The 12,390-nt window shown below is 35.8% G+C and overlaps 4 protein-coding genes across 4 annotated transcripts; 2 read left to right on the top strand and 2 right to left on the bottom strand.

The window, feature by feature from the left end:
* Positions 1-314: 314 nt before the first annotated feature.
* LOC137296389 (putative nuclease HARBI1) lies at positions 315-4,079 on the top strand. Its single transcript, XM_067828185.1, has 5 exons — positions 315-812; positions 941-1,164; positions 1,812-1,920; positions 2,061-2,241; positions 3,992-4,079. Coding segments are annotated over exons 1-5 (1,014 nt in total). The 3' UTR covers positions 3,994-4,079.
* LOC137296503 (nuclear apoptosis-inducing factor 1-like) lies at positions 3,996-5,673 on the bottom strand. Its single transcript, XM_067828306.1, has 4 exons — positions 5,521-5,673; positions 4,868-5,000; positions 4,327-4,457; positions 3,996-4,112 (listed from the first exon to the last, which is right to left on the bottom strand). The coding sequence occupies exons 1-4, from the start codon at positions 5,671-5,673 to the stop codon at positions 3,996-3,998; spliced, it is 534 nt and encodes a 177-aa protein (XP_067684407.1).
* A 797-nt stretch (positions 5,674-6,470) lies between these two features.
* On the top strand, positions 6,471-8,161 carry LOC137296502 (nuclear apoptosis-inducing factor 1-like). Its single transcript, XM_067828305.1, has 4 exons — positions 6,471-6,623; positions 7,144-7,276; positions 7,697-7,847; positions 8,047-8,161. The coding sequence occupies exons 1-4, from the start codon at positions 6,471-6,473 to the stop codon at positions 8,159-8,161; spliced, it is 552 nt and encodes a 183-aa protein (XP_067684406.1).
* Positions 8,008-11,857, bottom strand: LOC137296490 (putative nuclease HARBI1). The gene is made up of 5 exons (XM_067828279.1): positions 11,360-11,857; positions 11,010-11,233; positions 10,279-10,387; positions 9,958-10,138; positions 8,008-8,165 (listed from the first exon to the last, which is right to left on the bottom strand). Coding segments are annotated over exons 1-5 (1,014 nt in total). The 3' UTR covers positions 8,008-8,163.
* Positions 11,858-12,390: the final 533 nt, after the last annotated feature.

Genomic DNA, 12,390 nt, shown 5'->3' with positions numbered 1-12,390 from the left:
TATACTCAGTATGTGCGTTTCATCAACGGCCAGAGGATTGCCGCCCTGCAAGTATGGGAGTTAACATAGTCACTGACATTGTTCTGACCAGGGGCGGTATTCTAAAAAAGTCTTAAGTCCTAAAAAAAACTTAAGTCTATAAAAATGACTTAAGTTTTTTTTAAAAAAACTTAAGTTTTGTCTTAAATCACTTCTTTATTCTTAGTCATATTCAATAAAAGTTTTAGACTTAAGTCTTGTTGTTTTTTGACTTAGTTCTTAAGCCTGCACCCATGTAGGGTTAAATATAGGATTTCAACTTAAGTCTAACCAAAATGGCAGCCGCACAGCGTGTATATTTACCAAGATCCAACAGATTCAATGATATGAATGACGAGGAACTACTTAGAAGATACAGACTGAATCAACAAGGTATTAGGTTTTTATTGCAACTTATTGGAGCACAAATACAGCCACTGACTGGACGGAATCATGCTATTGATGCAACAACAAAGCTCTTAGTAACTTTGAGGTTTCTAGCAACAGGCAAGTTTCAATTGTGTAATGGGGATGATCACGGGTTGAGTCAACCGAGCGTTTCACGTGCGATATACACGACTGTTGAAGCCTTGTCCGCCCCTGCCATGGTGGCACGGTTTATACATTTTCCCAGTCCCGCAGAGTGTCAACGCAACAAGGTGGAGTTTCACCGGACGGCGAACTTCCCAGGGGTGATCGGCGTCATTGACGGCACGCATATACAAATACAGGCACCAACTGTAAATGAGGATGTTTACGTCAATCGACATCACTACCACAGCATAAACACACAGGTACTTTCTTCACAGATTCATATATTTGTGTTCTCAAAGCTTATTTCCAAATAATCTCACAAAATTTTGAATCGTCGATTGGTTGTAAGAAATTTGTAAACTTGTTGCTGTGGATTTGTATTTGTCAGGTAGTGTTCGATCCCTTCGACCGTATCATTGACATCGTGGCACGCTGGCCTGGGTCCACACACGACTCAAGAATCCTCTCTCAGAGTGGCCTCTTCCGTTTAATGGAGAGCAACAACTTGCCAGCTGGGTGTCACCTTCTCGGTGATAGTGGTTATCCGTCTAAACGTTGGCTGCTTACTCCATTCCTTCGCCCAGAACCCGGCAGCCAGGCACGCTACAACCGGTAAGAACTATCCACAAAATGTTGGAGTAACCTCCCTTGCTAGTTTGTAAAAACTTGCGATCATAATTGGATACACATAATACGGAAAAAAATAACCAAATTAAACCTTGCGTTACATGCAAGTATATATCCAACAGATGATCATATTTATTATCATAATCATTTGAATAATAATAATAATAATATAAATTCAATGATTTGATAATAATGTGTTTCAATGTAAGAACATTAATTTGGCACTGACACAAAACACTGATCAGATCACATCAAAGTAATTTGTATCTATCTTCAACTTTTTCTAGTTTTTTTTAGTTTTTTTATGATAATGCACATTCTGACAATAATATACCTGAATTTTTTTCAGTAAAATTGAATTCAAATAACATAAGAAGATTAAGGAACCCAAACTCTTAAATATCTACTTAACACCTATCAATTCATGCTTCTCTTCTGTAAAGCTGTGTGAACTATTTCCTTTCCCAATGTTGCTACAGTGCCACTGAGCATATCTATGGAGCATATTAGGCACTAAATAAATACAATAATATCATTATTAACCCCATTCATGTTTTTTTTTTTGTTTTTTTTAAACTGGTGTGAACCAAAGTTATTTTGATATATTTTGATATTAAGACAATTATTTTCAGAGCACACAAGATCACAAGGAGTTGTGTTGAGCGTGGAATTGGCCAACTGAAGCGCAGATTTGGAGTCCTTCATGGTGAAATCAGACAATCCCCAGAGAGAACTTGCAAGGTTAAAATGAGAAGCTAAATGAAGGGATACAAATATGTCATTGAGAAATCACTCAATTTAGTAATATCTTGTAAGTGGCTGTAATAAGATGTGCCATGTTCATTGGAGATTTTGTCATTGTGTCATTTCATGTGTTTCAGATCATTATGGCTGGCGCTGTTTTGCATAATATTTGCAAGGAACGTAATATTCCAATTCCACCAGCTGATGGTATACCACAGCAACAACAGCGCAATGCAGCCGCAGCACCAGCAGTCCTGCCTCCACAAGGTTTGATGGGAGTTCGTTACAGGGAGCAGTTTGCAAGGACTCACTTTCCATGTAAGTCTGATGACATACATTACTGATTGACTGAAGCAACTATCAAAATTATTTCCAACATTTATTAGGACTGGTAGAAAGGATTAGTTTCTGAAACCAACCCAATTTTCTACAATACAGTATCAATAAGAACAGAACACATGATGCATCCCGGTATATTCTATCAATATACTAATTGCAGTGTTGAGTTATATTACATATAGCAGTTTATAAATAACCAACATGAGAACAATGAGCACTGTTCACACACTACAGTAAAGTGTATAAATCAATGCTTATTGACAGAGCTATGTAATCATAAGTATAATTGAAACAAGTGTAGAATTGAACAAAGCTTACATACCCCTACTTCCCATGTACTAATTAAACAAACAATTTATGGAAACATTATTTTTCCTGTGGAAACCTGACATAAAATTGAAATAGACGGTCTCATGTTGCACACACTTTGCAAATAAATAGTCATGTTTCCATGGAAACAGTAAAAAATACCCCAAATTTTGAAAAAAAACCCCAACTTACAAATAGCAAAAGGCACATCTATTGGTAATGATTAACATGTATGTGAAGTTTGGTGAACCTAGCATGTAAACTTTCAGAGATATGCTCAGGTCCAAATTTTGGGATGGAAGGATGGACGGACAGAGTGAACTCTATATACCCCCCTTACTCTGTAGAGCGGGTATAATTTACACCCTAAACATCAGACTATTAAAGTCTGTCATAAGATCATGCAATTACATTACAATTAATAAATAATTCCTTGGATGTGAAATAGTTTAACAGATTACGATTATGGCATCATAAGAAGAATTCATTCAAAGGGTTAATAAATATCATCCATTGAAAAACTCAATATAATTGTTTGCATTGCAATACATTCTAGGATTCATCCAGATGATTCATGTAGGTAAAAGCAAAATTTCCTATGTTAACAGTCAAGGTTGACTTGTTTTCATTTGTCTGTGCAAAATGGCATCAAGTGTAAAGTGGATCAGACTGAGTTCTAGCACTTTAGAATTATGCTAATATTACCCATGTTTAAGCCTCAAGTTATTCGATTTCAAACATATTCCATATGTACATTCTTTAAATAGCAGCATCATAACAAGCCATAAAACTATAAAAATTTGAAACATTTGATATAAAAAAAGGGGCTCAACCTCATCCCATGGTTAATTTAACCACATACATGTATATCATCTTAAACATCAACACCAGTCTTACGAAGATCACAATTCCCCCTGGCCCTGAAAATCATGTACCGGAAATAAGATGCAATTTATTCCAAAACTGAAGTAGATTATCATCTTTCAAGTGTACAGATAACATTTGGTCATATCAGTCGTAGCAATATTGGATAACATTAAAAGTAAAGCCTCCAAATATGCGAAAATGTCAGATGCAAGTCAAGAAATATGCCATAATTTCAGAGTAAGATAATGTCTTGTACCAACAATTCAAGTGAAAGAAAATCCAAGGTGTTGTTTTCCGATATTCTGACTGTTCATTAAGTTCATTAAAATTACACAAGAGATGTCTACCTTTGACATAACAATGATAACATACACAATTTTGTATTTTAGGGATAAGTCACACGCAACAACAATTTCATAACAGCAATACTTGTGCTTGTTAAAGATTGTTCTGTATATTTGGAACTAGTAAAATACACTGATGTGGGATATGTGAAAAGCTATTCTTCCAATTTCCTGATTTTTGACTGAAGATAAATTTTCTGTAATTTCAGAACCTCAATTTCCAGTAACAACTTCTCTTTTTCCAAAACTGCTGAGGAAGTAGCTGATGTGGAGACTGATGTGCAGGCTGATGCTGATGTTGATGGTGATGCCAATGATGGCTCTAACTCTCTGAAACATAAATGTATATCATCAATCTTGTATTCATTTTAATACATATGCTTTTCAATTCCTGTTTTCTGTTCTTATTTTATATCTTAAAAGAAGGTTTAACTAATTTCTAATTTTAAATTATGACTTCACACAGTCAGTCATGCATGTAGCCTGGGGAACTCATATAATACTATCAATAACTTATTACCTACTTTTCGAAGGATTGGTCTACCTGTAGGAGCTGTATGAAGCTTGAATCCATTGACATTGGCCCAATCCCGGTTAGGACAGTGTTATCCCTGCCAATACAGTCCACCACCGCCGCTGTGACAGGGCTTATAGGTGTTGGGGGTGGTCCACCGCCTGAAAATATAGTCAGACTTACTTTGAATTAATTATACTACTATAACATACCGCATTGGTGAGATTAAAAATATTACACAATCAACCCACAGTCACCTGCTCATATGAAATATAGATGATCAATTTTATTCATGGCAATGAACAGATTTACCTCACACAAAACTAAAAGTTGGTGTTTTTGTGATTTTATAATTCATAAACAATGGTGTGATGTGATACTACTTTAGGTTTTCTCCTGTGCTTTTAAAATACTTACATAACTGAAAGAAAGTCGGATTTATTATGGTGAGTAAAATTGTTATGGTCCGTGGGAAAATTTTGGGTCAGTAGAGACCTGGGAACCCCAAGAATTTTTTTAGGCCTTATCCCAGATATATTACTCTTTGTAGGAAATAAAATCTGAAAATTACCGGTTGCAGTTGTTGAATTCTTGAATGTGCTGTAAACACTTTTTCCGGCACTCTTCAGATTCTTCCATTTCTTAATGACCTCCTCTTTGCTTCTTTGTTGGTGACCATTTGCATTGAGGGTGTTTGTGATTTTCTAAGACAAAAATTGGTTCACATTTGGATTAATATTACCTGGATCCTTGGTTTGAAAATAACAAATTTGGTTTTGGCATTCTTCTGTTTCAGGAGAGAACATGACAATTTTCAAATTAATGTAAAAGTAATTTTTCATTATGATTAATGATTTCTCTGATTTAGTATTTGTGTACCATTACTCAGGGACATTATAAGTTGAACCAAACGACTTTTGGTCTGTAGAAAAGAATGTACGGAATATTTCTGTAAATAAACAATCATTACTGACAGCATAATACTTTATATCACAAGGAGGGAATTGGTGCAAATCAACCATTTTTTAAAAAATCAGTTTACACAAACATTGATAAAATGCATTAAATGGTGCTCGTAAATTTCTATACTAATTGATGATGTTGAAGGTTCGTATATATTTCCTATTGTACAATGTACCATCAATTCATGAGGTAATTATACATAATTACGTGTTATCAAATTTATCCTGATAAGACGTTCTTTAACGTGTTGAATGCACTCACCTGCCACGCCTCATGTCGGTTTGCCGATGTCACACCCGGTCCGAATCTCCCCTCTATTACAGTCTTCCTCTCCTTCACTAATTCTGCTAACAGCAGACATTCTTCTTTATGCCAGTTGGGTTTTCTTTTCTTGCTAGCATCGGTCTCGGCCATGATTCCTTGTCGTCTGCGTTCCGATGACAGAAGGGAATCCCCGCTTGACGTCACTTTTTATTTTCTTGCATTAAAGAGTTCCACCGGAAGTTTTCCGTTGCTGGTATTTTCCCACTAGCAACGATGCGCACGCACCGCGGCCAAGAACTTAAGTTTATGATCGACTTAACCTCCGACTCAGCTAAGTTTTTGACTAAGTCACTTTATGAATACGAACTTAAGTTTCTGACTTAGCTAAGTCAATTTTTGAAAACTTAAGACAAAACTTAAGAGAAATCTTAGACTTTTTTAGAATACCGCCCCAGGGCCTAGATTTTCGTAGCTCTCTTAGCGCTGAGATGGTCGTTAGTTAATGTTAATGTATGACACTTATGGCAATTTTAGCGCTAAGACAGCTTCAAAAATCTAGGCCCAGGGGTGCACACACCTCTTCACGGCGTTTTACAGTGTATTAGACAAAAGAGTTTATAAGAAGACGCAGACACCAGGGGCGGTATTCTAAAAAAGTCTAAGATTTCTCTTAAGTTTTGTCTTACGTTTTCAAAAATTGACTTAGCTAAGTCAGAAACTTAAGTTCGTATTCATCAAGTGACTTAGTCAAAAACTTAGCTGAGTCGGAGGTTAAGTCGATCATAAACTTAAGTTCTTGGCCGCGGTGCGTGCGCATCGTTGCTAATGGGAAAATACCAGCAACGGAAAACTTCCGGTGGAACTCTTTAATGCAAGAAAATAAAAAGTGACGTCAAATGGGGATTCCCTTCTGTCATCGGAACGCAGACGACAAGAAATCTGTCAGCATGGCCGAGACCGATGATAGCAAGAAAAGAAAACCCAACTGGCATAAAGAAGAATGTCTGCTGTTAGCAGAATTAGTGAAGGAGAGGAAGACTGTAATAGAGGGGAGATTCGGACCGGGTGTGACTTCGGCAAACCGACATGAGGCGTGGCAGGTGAGTGCATTCAACACGTTAAAGAACGTCTTATCAGGATAAATTTGATAACACGTAATTATGTATAATTACCTCATGAATTGATGGTACATTGTACAATAGGAAATATATACGAACCTTCAACATCATCAATTAGTATAGAAATTTACGAGCACCATTTAATGCATTTTATCAATTTTTGTGTAAACTGATTTTTTAAAAAATGGTTGATTTGCAAAAATTCCCTCCTTGTAATATAAAGCATTATGCTGTCAGTAATGATTGTTTATTTACAGAAATATTCCATACATTCTTTTCTACAGACCAAAAGTAGTTTGCTTCAAGTTCTAATGTCCCAGAGTAATGGTACACAAATACTAAATCAGAGAAATCAATCATCATAATGAAAAATTACTTTTACATTAATTTGAAAATTGTCATGTTCTCTCCTGAAACAGAAGAATGCCAAAACCAAATTTGGTATTTTCAAACCAAGGATCCAGGTAATATTAATCCAAATGTGAACCAATTTTTGTCTTAGAAAATCACAGACACCCTCAATGCAAATGGTCGCCAACAAAGAAGCAAAGAGGAGGTCATTAAGAAATGGAAGAATCTGAAGAGTGCCGGAAAAAGTGCTTACAGCACATTCAAGAATTCAACAACTGCAACCGGTAATTTTTAGATTTTATTTTATTTTATTTCCTACAAAGAGTAATATATCTGGGATAAGGCCTAAAAACATTCTTGGGGTTCCCAGGTCTCTACTGACCCAAAATTTTCCCACTGACCATAACAATTTTACTCACCATAATGAATCCAACTTTCTTTCAGTTATGTAAGTATTTTAAAAGCACAGGGGAAAACCTAAAGTAGTATAATATCACACCATTGTGTATGAATTATAAAATCACAAAAACATCAACTTTCAGTTTTGTGTGAGGTAAATCTGTTCATTGCCATGAATAAAATTGATCATCTATATTTCATATGAGCAGGTGACTGTGGGTTGATTGTGTAATATTTTTAATCTCACCAATGCGGTATGTTATAGTAGTATAATTAATTCAAAGTAAGTCTGACTATATTTTCAGGCGGTGGACCACCCCCAACACCTATAAGCCCTGTCACAGAGGCGGTGGTGGACTGTATTGGCAGGGATAACACTGTCCTAACAGGGATTGGGCCAATGTCATTGGATTCAAGCTTCATACAGCTCCTACAGCTAGACCAATCCTTCGAAAAGTAGGTAATAAGTTATTGATAGTATTATATGAGTTCCCCAAGCTACATGCATGAATGACTGTGTGAATTCATAATGTAAAATTAGAAATTAGTTAAAACCTTCTTTTAAGATATAAAATAAGAACAGAAAACAGGAATTGAAAAGCAAATATGTATTAAAATGAATACAAGATTGATGATATACGTTTATGTTTCAGAGAGTTAGAGCCATCATTGGCATCACCATCAACATCAGCATCAGCCTGCACATCAGTCTCCACATCAGCTACTTCCTCAGCAGTTTTGGAAAAAGAGAAGTTGTTACTGGAAATTGAGGTTCTGAAATTACAGAAAATTTATCTTCAGTCAAAAATCAGGAAATTGGAAGAATAGCTTTTCACATAGCCGACATCAGTGTATTTTACTAGTTCCAAATATACAGAACAATCTTTAACAAGCACAAGTATTGCTGTTATGAAATTGTTGTTGCATGTGACTTATCCCTAAAATACAAAATTGTGTATGTTATCATTGTTCTGTCAAAGGTAGACATCTCTTGTGTAATTTTAAGAGCTAATGACAACAGATGAACACAAACTTAATGAACAGTCAGAATATTGGAAAACAACACCTTTGATTTTCTTTCACTTGAATTGTTGGTACAAGACATTATCTTACTCTGAAATTATGGCAGATTTCATGACTTGCATCTGACATTTTCACATATTTGGAGGCTTTACTTTTAATGTTATTATCCAATATTGTTATGACTGATATGACCAAATGTTATCTGTACACTTAAAAGATGATGCCCAATGATTATCTACTTCAGTTTTGGAATAAATTGCAGCTTATTTCCGGTACATGATTTTCAGGGCCAGGGGGAATTGTGATCTTCGTAAGACAGGTGTTGATGTTTAAGATGATGTACATGTATGTGGTTGAAATTAACCATTGGGTGAGGTTGAGCCCCTTTTTTATGTCAAATGTTTCAAAGTTTTATAGTTTTATAGCTTGTTATGATGCTGCTATTTAAAGAATGTACATATGGAATATGTTTGAAATCGAATAACTTGAGGCTTAAACATGGGTAATATTAGCATAATTCTAAAGTGCTAGAACTCAGTCTGATCCACTTAACACTTGATGCCATTTTGCACAGACAAATGAAAACAAGTCAACCTTAACTGTTAACATAGGAACTTTTGCTTTTACCTACATGAATAATCTGGATGAATCCTAGAATGTATTGCAATGCAAACAATTATCTTGAGTTTTTCAATGGATGATATTTATTAACCCTTTGAATGAATTCTTCATATGATGCATAATCGTAATCTGTTAAACTATTTCACATCCAAGGAATTATTTATAAATTGTAATGTAATTGCATGATCTTATGAGAAACTTTAATAGTCTGATGTTTAGGGTGTAAATTATACCCCCTCTACAGAGTAAGGGGGGTATATAGAGTTCACTCTGTCCGTCCATCCTTCCATCCCTAAATTTGGACCTGAGCATATCTCTGAAAGTTTACATGTTAGGTTCACCAAACTCCACATACATGTTAATCATTACCGATAGATGTGCTTTTTGCTATTTGGAAGTTGTTGTTTTTTTTCAAATGTGGGGGATTTTTTGCTGTTTCCATGGAAACATGACTATTTATTTGCAAAGTGTGTGCAACATGAGGCAGTCTATTTCAATTCTATGTCAGGTTTCCACAGGAAAAATAATGTTTCCATAAATTGTTAGTCTAATTAGTACATGGGAAGTAGGGGTATGTAAGCTTTGTTCAATTCTACACTTGTTTCAATTATACTTATGATTACATAGCTCTATCAATAAGCATTGATTTATACACTTTACTGTAGTGTGTGAACAGTGTTCATTGTTCTCATGTTACCATGTTGGTTATTTATAAACTGCTATATGTAATATAACTCAACACTGCAATTAGTATATTGATAGAATATACCGGGATGCATCATGTGTTCTGTTCTTATTGATACTGAATTGTAGAAAATTGGGTTGGTTTCAGAAACTAATCTTTTCTACCAGTCCTAATAAATGTTGGAAATAATTTTGATAGTTGCTTCAGTCAATCAATAATATATGTCATCAGACTTACATGGAAAGTGAGTCCTTGCAAACTGCTCCCTGTAACGAACTCCCATCAAACCTTGTGGAGGCAGGACTGCTGGTACTGCGGCTGCATTGCGCTGTTGTTGCTGTGGTATACCATCAGCTGGTGGAATTGGAATATTACGTTCCTTGCAAATATTATGCAAAACAGCGCTGGCCATAACGATCTGAAACAAATGAAATGACCCAATGACAAAATCTCCAATGAACATGGCACATCTTATTACAGCCACTTACAAGATATTACTACATTGAGTGACTTCTCAATGACATATTTGTATCCCTTCATTTAGCTTCTCATTTTTACCTTGCAAGTTCTCTCTGGGGATTGTCTGATTTCACCATGAAGGACTCCAAATCTGCGCTTCAGTTGGCCAATTCCACGCTCAACACAACTCCTTGTGATCTTGTGTGCTCTGAAAATAGTTGTCTTAATATCAAAATATATCAAAATAAATTTGGTTCACACCAGTTTAAAAAAAAACAAAAAAAAACATGAATGGGGTTAATAATGATATTATTGTATTTATTTAGTGCCTAATATGCTTCATAGAGATGCTCAGTGGGACTGTAGCAACATTAGGAAAGGAAATAGTTCACACAGCTTTACAGAAGAGAAGCATGAATTGATAGGTGTTAAGTAGATATGTAAGAGTTTGGGTTCCTTAATCTTCTTATGTTATTTGAATTCAATTTTACTGAAAAAAATTCAGGTATATTATTGTCAGAATGTGCATTATCATGAAAAAAAAAACTAGAAAAAGTTGAAGATAGATACAAATTACTTTGATGTGATCTGATCAGTGTTTTGTGTCAGTGCCAAATTAATGTTCTTACATTGAAACACATTATTATCAAATTATTATTATTCAAATGATTATGATAATAAATATGATCATCTGTTGGATATATACTTGCATGTAACGCAAAGGTTTAATTTGGTTATTTTTTTCCCGTATTATGTGTATCCAATTATGATCGCAAGTTTTCACAAACTAGCAAGGGAGGTTACTCTAACATGTTGTGGATAGTTCTTACCGGTTGTAGCGTGCCTGGCTGCCGGGTTCTGGGCGAAGGAATGGAGTAAGCAGCCAACGTTTAGACGGATAACCACTATCACCGAGAAGGTGACACCCAGCTGGCAAGTTGTTGCTCTCCATTAAACGGAAGAGACCACTCTGAGAGAGGATTCTTGAGTCGTGTGTGGACCCAGGCCAGCGTGCCACGATGTCAATGATACGGTCGAAGGGATCGAACACTACCTGAAAAACACAAATCCACGGCAAGTTTACAAATTTCTTACAACCAAATCGACGATTCAAAATTTTGTGAGATTATTTGGAAATAAGCTTTGAGAACACAAATATATGAATCTGTGAAGAAAATACCTGTGTGTTTATGCTGTGGTAGTGATGTCGATTGACGTAAACATCCTCATTTACAGCTGGTGCCTGTATTTGTATATGCGTGCCGTCAATGACGCCGATCACCCCTGGGAAGTTCGCCGTCCGGTGAAACTCCACCTTGTTGCGTTGGCACTCTGCGGGACTGGGAAAATGTATAAACCGTGCCACCATAGCAGGTGCGGACAAGGCTTCAACAGTCGTGTATATCGCACGTGAAACGCTCGGTTGACTCAACCCGTGATCATCCCCATTACACAATTGAAACTTGCCTGTTGCCAGAAACCTCAAAGTTACTAAGAGTTTTGTTGTTGCATCAATAGCATGATTCCGTCCAGTCAGTGGCTGTATTTGTGCTCCAATAAGTTGCAATAAAAACCTAATACCTTGTTGATTCAGTCTGTATCTTCTAAGTAATTCCTCATCATTCATGTCATTGAATCTGTTGGATCTTGGTAAATATACACGCTGTGCGGCTGCCATTTTGGATAGACTTAAGTTTAAATCCTATATTTAAGCCTACATGGGTGCAGACTTAAGAACTAAGTCAAAAAACAACAAGACTTAAGTCTAAAACTTTTATTGAATATGACTAAGAATAAAGAAGTGATTTAAGACAAAACTTAAGTTTTTCAATGAAAACTTAAGTCATTTTTATAGACTTAAGTTTTTTTTAGGACTTAAGACTTTTTTAGAATACCGCCCCAGAGGTCCATACAGATACACCGTTATAAACGATATGTGCAATTAAAGATGTTCGAACAGAAGTTTCAATGTATGTTAATTAGAATGATTGTATGTTGACTGGGGAAAACATTTTCAAGTTTGATACAAGCATCATCTACTGATAGGTCCTCGTTACCACCACCCAGATGGTTAACCATCTGTAAATCCCATCATTTAGTTCATGAGCAATGATCATAGTTAGCAATCTAAATGCCAGATGTGAAGTCTCACTTATGCAATTATCTTCCATGTAATGTCCATCCACTAATTACAATTCACGTACTTGTTCT

The sequence above is a fragment of the Haliotis asinina genome, chromosome 9 (assembly GCF_037392515.1).
Source record: "Haliotis asinina isolate JCU_RB_2024 chromosome 9, JCU_Hal_asi_v2, whole genome shotgun sequence".
Lineage (NCBI taxonomy): Eukaryota > Metazoa > Mollusca > Gastropoda > Lepetellida > Haliotidae > Haliotis > Haliotis asinina.
The sequence above is the reverse complement of the archived record's forward strand: the minus strand, read 5'-3'. Positions and strand labels throughout refer to the sequence as shown.